Here is an 18,047-nt window from a genome sequence, read left to right on the forward strand (position 1 = left end):
ACGAACAACTCTGCACCCATCCTGCTCTCCGCTTCTAATCAGCACAGCCATCCAGTTTGAAGTGAAACTCCAGGTGGAAGGATCGCTGCTCCTCGGTTCATCCAGAGGAGGAATACCAGGAAAGGATTCCGCATGGGATTACGTTTTTAACGCGGACCGGATTATATTACCTCCTCAGGTAAAGGCTCCTTCATTGCTCTCCGGGGAGGAGGTTTTGAGCAGGGAGCTGAGAGAAGCAACTCCAGCAATATGGTTTCTGTGGCATTTGCGTGGCTTGAGTGAATTATTAACTTGCTAAATGATGCATAATTAGTTCATTTGTCAGAGGATCGATTCGCAATTGCTCGGTGATGCGAGTCCTTGGGGATTTTTCAATTTCATCGGCATGACTGGAAGTTTTGCCATTTTTAGTAAATAATTTATTGTGAAATCTATGCTCAGATATACATACTGCTTAAATAAACTTACAGCTGCCTTGGTTGTGGTTCACCATGACATCAATCTGCAGTAAGCACTACATACTTTCACTAATAAGTTAAAAAAAATATCTCTATATATATTTTCCTATCAACTCACCTGAAACTTTATTCTAAGTTATTTCCACCTGTAACAGAGAGGAAACTTTTCATCTTTAACTAAGCTTGGCATCTTGATATACATTCTCCTGATTCTTCTTCTTGTGTTGAAGCAGGATTATTAAGCGCAGGTGGTCTCAGCATAACATGTCCAGCAACAAGCTGCAGCTTGCATTGAGCTGATTGCCAAGAGTTAAAATAATTCAGCCTGTGAGGAACTCAATAAACAAGTCGTGTATCAGAAGCAGCAGCAGGAGTGACCCTGTAGAGACATGCTGGAGTTTGACTTTCTTTCTGCTTGTTGTTGCAGCTTTTTGCTCCATTAAAAATGTTTTGGAGCACAGCACTGACACCTGTGAATGGTGGGTTTTAACACTTCCTGGTAATGTGTGTAAAGAGTCTGGCTTCAGGCTTGCTTTCACCCAGGAGCAGGGTTTTACCGAGTTCTCAAACAAGTCCCAATCCCTTCCAGCTATTAACCCTCAATGCATCTGCACTGGCCACTTCAGAAAATTAATGTTTATGCCAAGCGGGGAACACAACTCCTCACTTTTCGATCACTGCATGCAAAGATTACACTAATGCGATGAAACATGTAATTTTAATTGCCCACAATGCGTTTTTAGAGCTCATCAGGAACAACCACTTTGTAAGACATGTGTGGTCTCCCAGCCCATATTGTCCACATCCTGTTTGCAGTGGAGCTTCCTTTGAAACACCTGCCTGATATGGGATCTGCTTTCTTTGATTTCTGTGGCTAGATACAACACCGAAGCTTCTGGTTTTTCCTAAAAGAAAAAAAAAAACAGCTGGCATTTTCATATAAAAAAATCTGAGCTTTGTGAAACTATTTAAGGTTGTGGTGCATATGAATTACTTTTCCATTCTTTTCAAATCCCATCACTGATTGTCCATGGTGCTTAGGCATAGACTTTGACTAGGCCATTCTAACACATAGATATGTTTAACTTAAGCCATTCCAATAGCTTTGGATGTATATTTACAGAAGACCATCAGTATTCATGGGGGTTAGAGATCACAGCTTATTGTGAATTCGTGAGACCAGAGTTGCACTGATTTCAGTTTTCTGGCCGATCGCCGATTTCTGATGTTTAAAAAGCCTGACCTGTCAATTCCAATTTTGGCTAATGCCAATATATAGCAAGAAACTTGCTGAGTTGGCAAAAGTGGAGTGACTAATGTTAACTGCAACAGGTCAGGGCTGACAGTGAAAGAGGACAGTGACTGATTTTTAGACCTTTGCTGAGGTAGATGGATAATATCATCTTTATATGCAAGTATCAGCCTATCACTGATCTCCAAAAATTAAGAAAATTGGCCACATAAATTGTCACCCCTACTTGAGACCCTTCCTAAAAACGCTGATAACTGTCTATTTCAATTGTTCAAACATAAAATATGTCATTTGCATTGTAAGGTGAACCTCTGCAAGACGTTTTCTTGTAAGATTCATGTGTATTTAGTTCCACCCATCTTCCCATCAGCTCTGACCACATTCCTTGTTGATGAAAATAATCCCAACAGCATAACTCTGTGGTTCATTGTTGATGGTGTGTTTAGCCTGATGTGCATTGCTAGTTTTCATCACACATCTGTAGGGTTTTAATGCTTCCCTGCTTAAAACACCCAACTTAAACAAATGGGTCATTAGCAGGCCACTGCAGAAAACAGTCCAGGTCATAAATTACCAGACACTGGGATGATCAATGCTCCATCTAAGGAAATCCAGCAAATAAGAGTGAGTCATTGATTTGTAGCATTCACATCTCCTGGAAATGTAATTGTGTCATTGACTTTGCAGCAATACCTCATAGTGAGCATGCATGTAGTGACAGTGGAGAGTAAAAACTTGATTTTAACAGAAAGAAACCTCCAGCAGAACTGGAGGATTCACCACAGGATGAAAGACAGCGCAGTAAAAGCTCAGCCAATAGGGGAGAGAGGAGAGAGAGACAAGGTTAAACACTGAAACAGGGTCCAGTGTGTCATCTATAAGAGGAAAACGTTGAGTTGTTGGCAGCAGCTCCATGAAGGTGTCACAGCTAAAATAATACCAGACCAGATGCAGCTTCTATGATTCATATAAAACAAACACAAACACAAAGTTAAAAGTTGAAATGATGACAAATAATGCAAAACTGGAGAGTAGTAAGAGAATACAGCAGAAAAAGGAGAGGCCTAAGTCTATGGCAGCGTAATTAAAGAGGTCACTCAGAATGGCTTAACATAAGTTAAATGTGAAACATATTACAATTACAGTGTAAAAGTAATTTATTACTGTGATAAATGGAAAATTTAACAAGCACCCAATAAGCTGTACTGAACTTATGTCTGGTTTGAATTAATTTGCTGAATGCTTGGGTGCATGTAAGGTTGCATTTGCTGTGTGAACCTTCAGGATCTGCTCTCCTCAGATCCTGCAGGAAACCCCCGGGTTGTTCAAAGAAAACATCATTTTCTCTTTGTGTAATTACTCTTTTTTCCACACAAATTAAGTAGTCTGAAATTATTGTTATTTTACTGTGATGTCATCCTTCTCAGCAGAGGTGCAGCTCGGCCAAATTAATGCTTCCTTAGAAGCAATTACTGAAGGTGGCTCTACATTTAAGAAACCCTGGGTTTATGGTTCCCTGTGAGGCGGCTGGGTGTTCAGGTGAGGTCTGCTGTGCGCTCCTGTCTCATATCGCCGGCTCTCTAGATGCACATATCTGTTCCAGCATGTTCACAGTCTGCTGCTATCCACTGTGAGGACAAATTGCAGTCCTTTTTCTCTAGCAGTCATCTGTATACCTGTCAAAGCTTGGCGCAGTGGAAAAAGACACGTCAGTTCTCACAAATGCTGCAGCAGGTCATGTTTATAGTTTCCGACAATCACTTCATACACACTAATAAAAGTTGGGAAATGCTTAGGTTTTCTTTTTTTGGATTGGGGGGGGCGGACCAGCAGAGATTTCATGGAGTTTTGTTATGCATGCACTGCACCACAAGGTGACTCGTTGCATAGGTGACAAGCTAATTGTTTTCTTCTTTTTTAAATTCTAATGTTAAATTCCTGCAGGTTGTAAAACATATTTAGCGTTCAAACCCAATAACAGCATCCATTCCGACGTGTCAGGGGAAAAAAATAGTTTTTGAGCAAAAAGGACTTTAAAAAGCTGGTGAAACATTGATGTTCATCTCAATAAGTACTAATAATTTGAAAAGTTCAGGTATTTTATTAATTTAATTCAAAAAGTTGCAGTTAATGGGTTGTGTGAGGTTGTTGTGGTTGATTCACTTGTAAACTGTTTGAATCCTTGAGAAATCCCAGTTCTCAGCCTTCCTGTAAAGGCTTAATCCAGTCAAATGTCAGATTCAGAAGGAGCAGTGTGTTTTACCTCCAGCTTGTTTAACAGCTGACCAGGCCAGGAGCCTTGGAAAGTTGCTAAGACACTCATTGGAGTTTGGTTATTCACTCTTGATGTGCTTTGTAGAGCTTCAGGAAGCATATAACTATTTTCCTCAATGCATTCTGAAGAGGTGCTGAAATATTGGCAGTGATGCTTTGAAGGTCTTGCAGTGAAATGAAGGCTAAAGCTGCACATTCACGGCACAAAATTGTTTCAAGTGTGGTTGTACTCTGCCGGGTCAGCGATCCTGTTTGTGGCATTCAAGAACCTTTAAGCATAATCATGAATATGAGGGTGCCTGGTTCAGAAACCTCAGACTCTGATCTTTTCTCTTTACCTTTTTGTGAATTATATGGTTATGCTGGTGTCTGTAAACCATCATCTTTAGAAAACAGTTAAGGTTTTTACTCAAGTATGAAACAGCCAGGATGAAGGTCAGCTTCAAGTTTAAGGCTAAGGTTATCAACTTGAGAAGGTGGACTAAGGTCATAAGATGTGAATCACGACCAAAGAAATGTAGGTTTCTGGTCTCAACCCCAGAAATAAGGCCTGGATTTGGTTCAGACCCCCCAGGTCGTTCGTACTGAGTCAGACTCAGCTGGAGGTTTCTCTGGAGTCAATGTTGAATCAATGACTCAATGCAATTGACTTTCTTCTGTTGCTTCCGTAAATGCTTCTGTTGCAGCATTTACTCATTTGGGAGTAAATGCTGCAAGCCAGTGACTCAATGCAATCTGCTGGGTTTAGTTGGATAGAAAACTTTTTAAACTACTAATAATAATGGATGAAGCATATTGCACTGTTCGAAAACTAGGATCAACTGAAATGTTTGTGTGATTGAATTGAAAAGAATTAAATCCTGCAGATTTTCATTGAACCATTTTTTTTCAAAATACATTAAAATATGCTAATAAATAATTCATTGCCTTTTTGAAATAAGAAAATAAACATTTTATTGCCAAAAAAGCAATATCACAGCATTCTTTTAGTGTACATTTGATCTTATAGATTAACTGATGTTTTTTTTTTTTTTTTTGCATTAACCAATTAGTAATTTTGCATCAAAAGGTGTAGAAAATTTCGTTTTAAACCAGGTAAAGCTAAAATTACGCCACTTTATGAGTTCTGGATAGAACATATTTACAGACGAAAGTTGTTTTTTCTTTTTATCTTAAATGCAAAATGTGTATATTATTTATACAATTTTGCTGCTTTTAACACATGGTTCTTTCAGCAAATATCTTTTTTTTTTGTCAGTATGCTCCAGTTAACGATTAATTGATCATTAATCCAATTAATCATTTCAGCCCTAGTTGCCAGCAGGAGCAACTGAACAGTAAAGCCCTTAAGAGAATGTTTTTATAGTTGTCTCATGGTGCTATGAGCAGCTGTAGCAAATATTCCAAAGCCTCAGTGTCCATATCACACGTCTGCATGAAACAAACATCAGCTGGACTTGCTGATGGGGTACACACACATGAAGCCAGGCTTTTACGAGGCGCTCTCACTGTCAGACTCTGTGTGGTGAAGCATTTTCTTGCTGTATGTCAGTGTTCATGATTTGCTGTGCAGTAATAGAACTATAATGACACATTACGGTGCACGGAGCAAAGCCTCAGCCACTCGCTTCCTAACGCGAAACGCGGTTCTACAAGTCTGCTCAATGTTGGTACATGTGTGTGACTTCTGAATGACAGATGCCGAGGGAGGTTTTCTCCTCGCCGCAAACAGATTGTATTTCTAAGCAGGATCCAGCTTTATGTGGTTGTCACCCTCAAGCGCATAAACCGTCTGAGGGCAGTTCTCCATTCCTTCCTCATTAGATTATGTCTGTGTGCTCTCTAATAAAGCTGATTGCATGGATGTTAGTGGGTGGATTTCTTTAGGCTGTTTATCTCATATGTTTGAAGGTGAGATTGCGAATGGCTAAAATACTGTCTTTACCTCAAATGACTGACCTTTGAAGTGTAACAACATGACTTATAATAAGACAAATGCTAAACAGGTCATTCTGGGTACAACTCGGCTCTCAGGGTGGTTTCAGGCTGCAGAAGGTCTTTGTTTGGTCTTGTTTCCTGCAGAGTAACTGAAGATGCACTGATTAAAGATGTATGCCTAATCTACAATTTTTGTAGAGCTATAATCTGCTTTGTTAAAAAAATAATTATTTTGAGTTTTCCTGCCGTGAGGAATTGTCCTTTATTTTTATCATGATCAGAAGCAACATCTCTTGCGTGTGAGAAAGCAGTCTAAACTTGAAATACAATTGCTCACATTTAGGCACACTGAGCTTCTGAAAGATTGTACAGCTACAGTTGAGCTCAAAAATCATTCATATGCTCAGATTTAGATTTAAAATATTTCTTGCACAGCTAAAAAGTTTATTTCTGATAGGAAATGAGACAGACGTCTCTCAAAAGATGATAAAACTATAAAAAAGGAGTTGAAAAATAAATAAAAAAAACATTTTTATTTACATTTTATTTTAAAAATGCCATTCTGAATATTATTTAGTCATATTCAATAAGTTAGAATATGATGCCCATTAAAAGTACCATTTAAGAATAACAACCATACTTAAATATTGCTGTGATTAAGCCAAAAAACTGTACAAAATATATACATTTTGTCTGTAACCTGGCACCATCTTGTATGTCATGTTTTGTTGGTCCAACCCTGAGTCTTTCACACATAAACGAACTAACTCTGTCGTCTTTGTTTATTTAACTCTGCCTCTGCTGCAGGCGCCAATCATTTTGTCTCCTTCTCCATGTAATACAGTTGCAGTTTCTGCCTCTTCATGCCCAACACAAAGCCATCCTGTCTACCTTGGGATGTTCTGTACAGACCATACATCACTCAATACTCCCCAGGGAGATGTTTATCCTCTTACAAGAAGACGTTGAAGCCTAATATACCTGAGATCAGCCTTCAAAAGGAACGAAAGAGAGCATAAGAGAGTATGAAATGACCCAAACTGAAAAAGTATAAATGGAGAAGGATTGAAATGTGACAAGTAACTTCTAGAGCCTGAATTAACACCAAATCTGTGACATATATTTTCTTTTTAAATGGGTTTTTTATGCCTGTTCTTCCACTGACTACACTTTATACTAAAAGCAACCAACTTTGGCCATTGTTCCCACAGTAATGACTTCCACACCAAAGAGTGTCGAGGTCAGCATTACCTGGTACCACTTGCATCTGACGGTGCACTGATCAGAATAAAACTCATATATTTTTACAATCAAGCAGAAACTCTACACATGAGCTGCAGCAGATTTATCATTGCATCTCCAGATATGACGTTTTTCTCTTTCTAGAAAGTTTATTGAGTTTTTTTCTTTACACTAGCAAGAAAAACAAGAGCTCATAAGACAAAAGTAAACATTTGCCCCGTTTCCCTTCTCTGCAAGGTGGAGCAGTAATTCAAGAACATCTGGCTGAGCTGCTGAACCAGAACATCATTCATCATGATCAGATCCATTACTGTCATCTTCTACGGTGAGAAAGCAGTCTGTCTATTCTATTACACTAATATTCCTGTTTTTTAATTGTTTCAGTCTTGTCTACAGTGTCTCATATCGCCATAAAATTCAGATAGCAGTACATTTACACCGTCGAGCAGCAGCATCTTTTCTCTTTAAGAGATTCTGTGGGCAGAAAAAAATGCTGATGATTGTGTTTCTGTGCCTGCTAATATGTCAAACGCCCTCTTCTTCACCCACAGCGTTCCTCTTGTCTTGGGCATGCTGGGCCAAGCCTAATGGATCAAAGAGCAAGAAACCAAAGCAAGGTGATCATCTTCATCAGCAGCCAAAAGCCTATAATCTTCGTTCCTTTCAGTTTTATTATGTGCCCCAAGTTTCTGTGCTAGCTGAGGTTCACAGGAAGGTGAACCTCACCTTCATCTGCATTATCCTGGTGTTTTGAAAGAGTTGCTGCAGATGGTGATGCTGTGGGCAGGAAGGATATCCAGTAGCAGTAAGTCTTGTAACAAATCTCAAGAGGCCTCTGACTGAAGACTGTTGATGTATGACCATCTCACGACATGCTAACAAGTCAATATCCAGGCAACAGAGACTATATTCACAGTAACACATCCTGGATGACACCATCAATTGTTGCCAGTCACTGCTAATCCACATCATTTGCTTTTGCTGCACCTCTTTGAATCTCTATCAACCACAGAGATGTGATGTTTCCTCGTTATGATTGATGGAAGAAATGGTTTGCTATTTCTTCTTCTCTCTGCTCTTTGGTCCTTCTCTTCATCAATGCATCATTTTCTCTGAGATTTGGGATCATAGTTCCAGTTTTATTTTAACTTCTGAGCTTCTATTCTGCTGCTCCCAGCTGTAAAAAAAATACATTGTTGCCATTGTTATGCACCACTACTGTCTGAATGTAAAAATTTAAGAGCAAAAATATTTTCTACCACACAGCATATAAAACCAGAGGGAATAAGTGTCCAAACATACAATGACTCAACCAAAAAGACAAAGGTTGAGTCCAACATGCTGCCACTGTGAGATGCTGCAGTTCTAGAGCAACGTATAGTCAAATTCAGATGCAGTCTTCACGGCCAGGCATGTCATGGTTCATTTTCGGCTTTTAACGATGCAGCTGATCTGTTCTTTTTCCAGGAAACCAAAGTTAGTTTTGATTGTGTGTTTCGGAATATTGTCGTAAAACCTAAATGTGTCAACGTTTGTGTGTCAACGACCCATTCCAACTGAAGGAGATGAATTAATACTCCCGCTTGTGGAGTACACCAGAGCATGATGCTGCTGCCACTGTGCTTGACAGTACAGTAAAGCTTTCGGCCTGATTCCTCCAAGCATTCTTCTTGTTATTGTTGCCATTTTTATAGTCCATGTGGGCAGACTCAGATTCCAGTCGGGCTTGATGGGTTTGGTTTTGGTTGGTGCCCTTCCATCCATTATGATGTAACTCTGGTGACTCTGGTGTCCCAACAATTCCCAGTTCATGGGAGTGACTCCTAGAGTGATCCTTATCATTTAAACCCATTTTTTGTAAAAAGTTAAACAGTAGGGAAATCAAAATTGAGTCTAAGCTCCCCTCTCCTGTCAGTCATATTGTATCTGAAGTCTGAGATGCAGTTTGCCTAAGCTCTGTAGATTCTGTGTTGGTAGTGATACTAAAATGTAGCAAAATATACCACATTTCCATAGAAATGTCTACTTTATTGTAAAGTGATGTGATTTTCTTTTTGTATCTTTCTGGTATTTTGTTGTCCACCGTCCAGTTGTTCCTGATATAGAGTGTGACGTCCGAGCAGGGAAGATTAACCTTCCAGAGTTCATTGCCAAGTGTCCAGCACACTGTAAAGAAACCAAGCAGCAGGTCTACGGGACAGGCGTCTTCGCCTCCATCTCCAGCATCTGCAATGCAGCCATCCATAGGTGTTTGGACTGGGAAATGAATATCGCCAAAACAGTCTCATGATGGTTTTATTTGACAAACATGTTGTGTGCACAGTGGAGTCATCACAAACGCAGGGGGGAAAGTAATTGTGAGGAAGATGGCCGGGCAGAACGTCTACAAAGGCAGCAACTCCAACGGGGTGCGGTCACTGTCCTTACCCAAGTGGAGGGAGTCATTTGTGGTCTCAGGTACTGACGCAGAATTAAATATTTTTGAAAACCAGTTGTTTAGAATAAATTTGTTGAATAAAAGCTGAATTTGTCATGTCGCAGTTGGGAAACCAAAGAAAGGTGTCATCTACCCATCCACTCTGGACTACGCTCCTTCAAGACCAACCTATGTGAAGACAGGTAGGAAAAGCATCTTCACACTATTACCATATAGTTTTAAGGGATTATATTTAGTTTTCATTTTGAATAGAGAAGATCAAGACATTCATATTTTAGAATGGCCCAGTCAAAGTCCAGTCCCAAAGAAATATGTGGAAATATTTCGAAATTGATGCTCACAGACACAATCAACACAAGCTAACGGAGCTCAGGGTATTTTAAGAAAAACAGGTACAAATTTTGGTCTCTGGATTAGAGCTGAGACAATCAGATTAATCACGATTAATTGATTACTGTAATAATCGTCAACTAATTTAGTAGTAATCAATTAATCATTAATACATTAAATGTTAAAGACAGTATGCTCTTTCCATCTATTTGTTATGACCCTGTTAGGACCACCTGTTTTGTCTGGTATATTTCGGGGTCAAAAGGTGACAGATTCAGCATGCCACATTTGACTCTGGCATGCTGAATCTGGATTTGGATTGCTGCAGTCTGCTAAGAATGACAAGAATGCATTACAACACAGAGGTTACACTGTAGACGCTCTCATCCATCCTCCTCGTTTGTGACCGCCTTCATTTCTTCTCTTTTTCCAGGTTCAAAGGACACCAAATTAGCTGCGTTCACGACGCTGCCGCCAACAACAGCACCTGAAGCCACCACAACGACCCCTGAACCGACAACCACAACTGCTCCCACCACCACCACCACTATGCCTCCGCCACCACCCACAACCACCAAAGCCCGGGCCGCAGTGCATAAAATCAGGGACGCAGGTGAATAACACAAGCAGATAAAAACGTTTACAAAGGTAAACGAGCAGCCTGCCTCGTCTAGTCTAACTTACAGCGCTAGCAGCTTATAATCAGAGCTTGCAGCTTGCCGCAACAAGCCTTCTTTTCTGCAATGAGCGATGATGAGTGCCAATTACAACTGCAATTGTGGAGCAATTACCGCTCCTCTGTGATGAAGTTAATGCAGTGTCGACTGTTTTAACTGTAGCTTTCATCACTGATTAAATAAAAACACAATCACTGAGACTCTGCGTCATTCTGGACGGCGGTGCCGCTACAGTGAGTACAGTGCCACCGTATCTTAAGGTATGCGTTCAAATGAGATGGGCAGAGGGCCAAATAGGCTGCCGAGCGTTCCCTCTCCCTTTCATTTTCTGTAACATTATCTTCCTTCTCTCCACACCGGCACACCATTTGTCTTTCTTCCATCCAGGCAGCAGTCACCCGTACCTTGCCCATGTGGCTGCCGCAAGTTCAAGTAAGTGAAGCAAAGCAGCGAATAATTGTTTGTAGGAGGGATAGCATGAGGTGCTACAGTGGTGATAGTGTATTCTGGGTCACACAGAGCCTCGCAAAAGTAACTTCTTTCTTCACTCAACAACCACAAACATTAATGTATTTTATTGGGGTTTTAAGTGGTAAACCAACATAAAGCAGTGCATAATTTTGATGTGGAGTAATCTGTTAAATGTGACTAGAGTCTTGTTTCCACTGAGCAATACGCTACGGGCTAGTATACAGTTTTTTGTCTGTTTCAATTGGACCGGCCTATACAGCCGACCCGTACCTCACCATTCTTGGGCCCCCTTCAGTTGTTGGTCCATAAGACAATGGTACAGCTAGTGTGGAGCTACTGACATCACACAACACAGTCCATTAACTGGGAAACAGAAAAAAAGATACTGCTTGTGGCAAGTTATACTAGTGCGACGACAAATGTGGCGCACAAGTATGATGCGTTTGGGTTTAATCCAATCCACACCGACTCCTGCTGTACTGCTTAGTGGAATAATTTTCCTTTCACTTTACAGTTTTGTGGTACTTGTTGGTTTATCACACAAAACCACAATAAATGGAAACAGGACATGGCATTACAGTGGTCTGCTTTTGGAAATATCACTTGTTTTGTTTGGAAGGCCGTGGTATCTTCCACACTTATCAACAAATAGCTTTATGTAAAAACAACAAACAAAAAAAACACCAACCAGTAAAACCATTACAGTTTGTAATATACATTTTTATCTAAATGTTTTGTGAATGAACTGTGTGATTGGTGTAGGACAGTCACAGAGTGCCCAAGGAAAGAGTCCAAGCCAAGGTGGGTAAATACACTTCAAGAAGTTCCAGCTATTGAAAAAATGATCACACAACTAAGCATTTCCAGTCTGACTAAACCATCAAACCATCTCTTCAGTGTTCAGAGGTAGCTCCTACCCAAACAGGTATCCACAGCGGGCCAGCGCAGGTAAATCAACTCAAAAATCCAACCTGCTAACCTCTGCTTTTTAAAAACATAATTCTTCCTTTTACACTGACCCTCAGACACTTTTCTTTTATTTTTACCTGTGCACATAAGCTCTGCATGCCGTCTCTGTTCAGTATCTACCAAGATATTCGACTTGTACTAGTAGCAAATCAGGAATGGTGCTTATGGTGTAATCTTCAGGTCTGTGGGTCATGTTCCAACTTTCACAAATATTGGAACCCCTGGTAAAGATGAATGTAAGGACTTAAAATAAATTCACCTTTTATTGCAATAGCATAATGATGCCCTTAAGAATCCAACAAGAGTGGATTACACAGAAACTTATGTTGTAACCAAATTTCAAAGCCATGTTTATCTTGAGTAGCATCAACATCATGGAAACCTTTTCTGGTCTCCAAATATGCCTAATGTCGCTAATTTGCAACATATTTAAATATATAGCTGTTTCATGAGCTGTAATCTCTATAACAATGTCCACTTAACAGAGCAACAGTTTGACCCCAACATTTATTGTTTACCTTCCTAAAATAATGGTCTACGTCATTTTTTTTTTAAATCACCACCTCTTTTTTTTATTTAGGTAAAAGAAAATCACTTTTACCAAAAGTGATTTTGCCCATTATTTTTGGAAGGTGACATTATGTTACTTTTAAAATAGGGAAGGCAAGAGAACCTGCCAATCAGGAAAAGCAAATGTTTGTTGACCTTTACATGTAATGAATTGACTAAAGGGAAATTGGTACTTATTTAAACTCATTCATATCCAGTCAGGGCAATAATCAGAAAGCAACAACTGTAATTGAGTTAAATTAGGCGTTTCCTTATTCGTTTTCCAGCAGACACAATAAGCAGCTCGCTGCAGCGAGGAGCAGCGATCTGCCTATGACAACTATTAGAAGTCTTATTTGAGAAGCATGCCTGGAAAAAGTATTTTCTGCTCTACTATCAAAGAATTTGTCAAACTCCGCTCAGACTTGAGCTAGGACTAAGATTAAGCTTTTCTGCAAAGACTCCTAGTGGGTCTGGTATGAAACATAAAATGTCTATGTGCAAACACCCTGCTGTTCATGCAGAGTATGACGGAGGATCCATGATGCTGTGAGCACTCAGGACTTTGTAGAAGTTCATGGCAGCATGGACTCATGAAAAACCGAGCATTTTGAATAAAAATCCAGTGGAAAAAAGTGAAAATGGGTCATTAGTGGGTCTCTCAACAGTATAATGATACAAAACATATGACCAAATAAACAGAAATGGTTGTTCTACCTTTGAGCTGAAGCTGAAAAAAAGAGTGTCACGAATTTATTCTAAGGATTTTTACACGTCTTTACCAGAGGTGGCGATACTTGAGGGAGATTCTGTATTTTCAATCTGTGCTGATACTTAGACATTGGTGCAGTCTAATTTCAGTGAAAATTAGGTGCAAATTAACACAAACATTTAACATTTAAGCAATAAAATGTATACTTTATTGAAGTATCAGCACAGATTAACTCCGCAATGTTTCGCTATTTTGAAAAACTTCTTCCTTCTAATCTTGGTCCAAGGTTTGCGCCGGCCAGAGGCGGGCTCAGCCATCAGGAGGCAACCATCCTCTCCAGTCGGCCCAGGTCATCCTCCTCATTAGTGCACTCACACCCACGATTAAATCAAAAACGGTTACAGGTAGCATGCAGGCCACCGTCAGCAGACTGCTGTAAGTCTAACCCCACTGCTTACACTCATGAGCCTCTGATATCTTCACCCTCAGGGTCACCACTAATACCATCCTCTGAGCTCCCCAGCTAACATTCCTCGCTGCATATAACCACTGTTTTCTGTCATCAGGAGCGTCCTCCCCAGTCACATTCTCGTTTTACGAGATGAAAAGAGTCAAATGAAGCAGAGCTAGTGCTTGTAAATACGCCCATCGTACATGCTTTTGTTTTTGATAGCATGCTGTGGAGAAAGAAAAAAAAAAGTCTTTAGTTTCCATCAAAGCAAAACAGCTGGGCTACATTTGAGGATGGAAGCCCAAAACTGAAACTCTGCTTTACTCTCCTTCCTCTTCTCTTTTTTTCCCTCTCTCTTCTCTTCTCCTATCTGCGCTTTTCTCGTCGCTTGCAAGCAGCTCTTAACAGGGCTCCACCCGAGCGGACCCCGACAACGAGCCAGTCGAATTCTGGTGAGTTTCTCTGAGCAGGAGACCTCGACCACGCTGACGCAGACGGGTCAGATCAAACAGCAGAGTAAAGACGATTGTAAAAGCGCTGAGGGAAATGTTTACAGTCTGTGGTACGCCGACGATGCGCCCAAATCCAAGCAGATGCTCAGACTTCGACAGAAAAATCTTGTGAATGTCTATTCACCTAAGAGATGAAACAATCAGTCTCTCAGATTCATCTCGGTTACGTGGATATAAACCCGCTCCATGCTTTAAAATAACATCTTAACGCCTTTGTTGTCTGAACCAACCTTTGGTTTCTGACCTTTCATTCCCAACTACTCTTTGCTCTGCTGCCCAGTTCATCCAGCCAGCTGAATTTTATGAATTAGATGAAATGATCTCTTAGTTCAGCCAAAACTTCTTAAATCTGCAGCTGCACTGGACTAAAATAAGAAGTAAATCAAAATAGTTCGGGAAAGTTAACCATCTCGCTTCAGTTTTCGAAAAGAAATAAAAAGGTTTGAAACTGATTTTTTTATTTCCAGTAATCTGAATGTAAAACTGCAAAGAATGGGTATGCGTTTAAAATGTGCAGAACAGTTCTTGGCAAACAATTTGTTTTAGTTAAAACGGAAAATATCTTCTATAAAAACCTACATCAGTGGAATTCACTGTGGTCTGAGAGGAAAAATTGTGGGTAACTAGTTAAATCTAAAGCACATTTCCATCACAGGGACCATTTTCAGGGGTTTGTTAGGTCATTACTACTGACTGCCTTTTAATTTCACTTAACAGGGTGGAAACAAATCAAACAAATTTCAGAGTGGAAATTTATGCCAGAAACAAGCCCTAGAGGTTGTTCTTTGACGTTTTCCCAGAGTTTTTTATTTTTTTCTAAAAGTTCTGCTCAGTATCAGAACTTCAAATTATATGAAAATAACCTTTTCTGACATCTGAGGATTAAACAGGTTGTCAAAACTTTAATGGTTTTAATCAGCTTAATTCATATTTGGAGAAAAAAAAACCTCTTGTTCAGCCAACATTAAGTCAATTTTTTACACTTAGTCTTTTTGTCCAGTGTTTGATTTGGTTATTGGTTAATAAGAATTATTTATTTTATTTTCTTTACTTCATTGGCAATGAGGCAAATTAATTAGGTATTTGAATTCTTCAATGGGGCTGCACAGTGGCGCAGTTGGTAGAGCTGTTGCCCTGCAGCAAGAAGGTTCTGGGTTTGATTCCCGGTCCCGGTATTTCTGCATGGAGTTTGCATGTTCTCCCTGTGCATGCGTGGGTTTTCTCCGGGTACTCCGGTTTCCTCCCACAGTCCAAAAACATGACTGTCAGGTTAATTGGTCTGTCTAAATTGCCTCTAGGTGTGAGTGTGTGTGTGCATGGTTGTGTGTCTCTGTGKTGCCCTGCGACAGACTGGTGACCTGTCCAGGGTGACCCCACCCCTCRCCCGGAACGTTAGCTGGAGATAGGCACCAGCAACCCTCTTGACCCCACTAGGGACAAGGGTGCAAAGAAAATGGATGGATGGAATTCTTCAATCTCTGGCAAATAGATTAATGTAAATTCTCTCAAAACATTTTCATCATAAATATCGGAAATCTTTTTAATCACAACTGTAGCTCCCTGCAAAGGTGAAACCGATAATATATATTTTTTAAATGAGACCAGCAGGAGTAAATGTGTTGGTCCTTTAAAGTAGCTGGTAGTCGTGACAGTTGTGAGTTTTGGCAGTGAAGGTTCAGAGAGTTGAAACCAGAAGCGCCAAGTGACCCAGTTATGCGCCCAAGTCTGTAACCATTGCAGCATATGGGTCCAATCTCTGAAAAGCTCCACAAACCAGCCAAGGTGTGGCCCTCCGAGGAATGTGCTTCTGTTTTTCCTTCTGCGGAATGCAAAGCCATGAATCCCCTAAAATTAGACAGGGCTATATCTGTTTAAATGACAGCTGATTGTAGGATCTGATTTATAAAAGGCGGTGTAAACTCTTCCACAAAACGTTTGCTGCTTAGCTCTTGATCCGATCCAGGAAGCAGCTATTCAGATCGAGGGATGACCGTGTGATTTACGAACGAGAATACTGATTCCTTTAGGCTGCTCCTTCAGATGGAAGTCAGAGTTTAAAGGTGAAGCCAAGCAGTGCCTCCGGAGTTTCCAAGATGGATGCTTCTTTTGACTCTTATCTCTTTGGTTTTTGATTTATGAGTTTAAAAATTCTTTTCCTATGTAGCTTTGGCACCTAGCGGCTTAAAACAGATGTTGGGTGTTATTGCTCTAAGTTATGATGCTAGTCTGGCGTCTATAATGAAACATGTCAGTCTATTAGCCTAAAGGATGCATGAAAATATTTTAGTAATCACGCTATACCACTTAGAAATGCATTTATATCTACTGAAGCTTTCCAATTTTGATCAGGCTACAACTACAAACCTCAACTTTTTTCAATTGAATCTTATAGATGAGCACAAAGTGGCGTGGATTGGGGGATAAAAAGCAAACATGTGGATGAAGAGATAGGACCAAAATTACAAATGTCTTTGTCCAACGTGAAAGTTGGTGGGAAAAAGTCACTGCATATCGATCTGAATACCCCGTCCTCATGGTGAAACAGCAAGCTGAAAAACTACTGTAAACTTACAGCAAAAGCTGTAAAGGAACGGTTTAGATCAGGGTATATCAAAGTCTTGCAATCAAAGCACAGATTTATATTCAAATGAGAATTTATGGCATGACTTGAAAAGTGATGCTCCTAGATGGTCTTGATTCAATCTGACTGACTTGAGACACTTTGAAAAGAGAGTTTGAAGTTTCAGTGTTAAGATGTGCAAGGCTGGAGACATAGGCAAAGTTTGCAGATGTCAGTACAGGGACACAAATGTACACCACACTTTTTAGATAATTATTTGCAAAAATATTTCAAGTTTTAAAGCTGACGCCTTTTTGCTGTTTCGTTCCACCTCTCAGTTTTGCACCACAATGTGATTCTCTCACATTAAAACCCAAAGAAAAACATTTAAGTGAATTGACAAAATGTGGAAAAGTAAGTACGTTTTTTTTGGAGCTGCTGTAAATGTTTTGGGTTATGTCTTTTTAGCGGAGCTGTCTTTTGTGCGAGCAAGTGTCACAACACAATGCTCATATGAAATAAGCTCCGATCCAAGAGGAGGATCCTCAGCCTTTGACCTCTGCGATCACTAAATTGGTTATGATTAAGGAAGTTGAACTCGATCCTTTAAGGCAGTTTTTAATAATAGTAAAAAAAAAGAAAGTCAACCGCAGCAGATTGGCTTTATCTCTACCTGCTATCTAAACTGTCCCTGGTTTGACATCGGGTCTATAATAATACGTCCGCGCTTCAGTGGGCTGCTGGCTGCGCTCTCTCAGGCCGCCTTTGCAAACAGAGACCCTTCTCACCAGCCGCCCCTGTATGGGAACCTCAGAGCCGAACGCTGTGTGTTTGTGCAAGCTGCCTGTCCTCCTCAGAGTGGATTTCACTGAAGTGTGCAGTTGTGGTTCAGTCTGTTGTTGCAGAGGGAGCTTCGCCATTCTGGTTTTTACCTCAACTTGTCAATAAAATTAACTATCCGGGCAGTTTGCATTTTGCTTATTTAAGTTTGCATTCATGTGACCAACTTCTAAGAAGGTGCATAGGGTAAACTGGGGTATTTTAATTTATGTAAATGACATCATAACCAGCCTAAAAATGGATCTTAAGCATAAGGAATAAATCATTCTTTATAGATTAAATAAACAAAGAGCCTGTACATTTTTGAAGTTTAAATGTATTTAATCTACCAAATTATTTACATATAATTAAAAAAAAACGTTCATTATTAATCTC

At 40.0% G+C, this 18,047-nt stretch overlaps 1 protein-coding gene across 11 annotated transcripts in view; it reads left to right on the plus strand.

The window, feature by feature from the left end:
* Positions 1–23: 23 nt before the first annotated feature.
* LOC103477275 (vitrin) overlaps positions 24–18,047 on the plus strand; it is a 30,005-nt gene continuing 11,981 nt past the window's right edge. For 3 of the 11 annotated variants that reach the window (XM_008430273.2, XM_008430277.2, XM_008430276.2), the window contains exons 1-12: positions 24–178; positions 7,402–7,489; positions 7,716–7,781; positions 9,255–9,411; positions 9,488–9,621; positions 9,706–9,783; positions 10,365–10,544; positions 10,996–11,040; positions 11,842–11,880; positions 11,977–12,027; positions 13,596–13,658; positions 14,159–14,212. In XM_008430273.2, coding sequence (XP_008428495.1) covers positions 7,459–7,489; positions 7,716–7,781; positions 9,255–9,411; positions 9,488–9,621; positions 9,706–9,783; positions 10,365–10,544; positions 10,996–11,040; positions 11,842–11,880; positions 11,977–12,027; positions 13,596–13,658; positions 14,159–14,212 — 898 coding nt within the window. In that variant the 5' untranslated portion in view covers positions 24–178; positions 7,402–7,458. The remainder of the gene's footprint in view (positions 179–7,401; positions 7,490–7,715; positions 7,782–9,254; positions 9,412–9,487; positions 9,622–9,705; positions 9,784–10,364; positions 10,545–10,995; positions 11,041–11,841; positions 11,881–11,976; positions 12,028–13,595; positions 13,659–14,158; positions 14,213–18,047) is intronic. The other 8 variants (XM_008430275.2, XM_008430278.2, XM_008430279.2 and 5 more) reach the window with 8 other exon arrangements.

Source organism: Poecilia reticulata, linkage group LG15 (assembly GCF_000633615.1).
Source record: "Poecilia reticulata strain Guanapo linkage group LG15, Guppy_female_1.0+MT, whole genome shotgun sequence".
Lineage (NCBI taxonomy): Eukaryota > Metazoa > Chordata > Actinopteri > Cyprinodontiformes > Poeciliidae > Poecilia > Poecilia reticulata.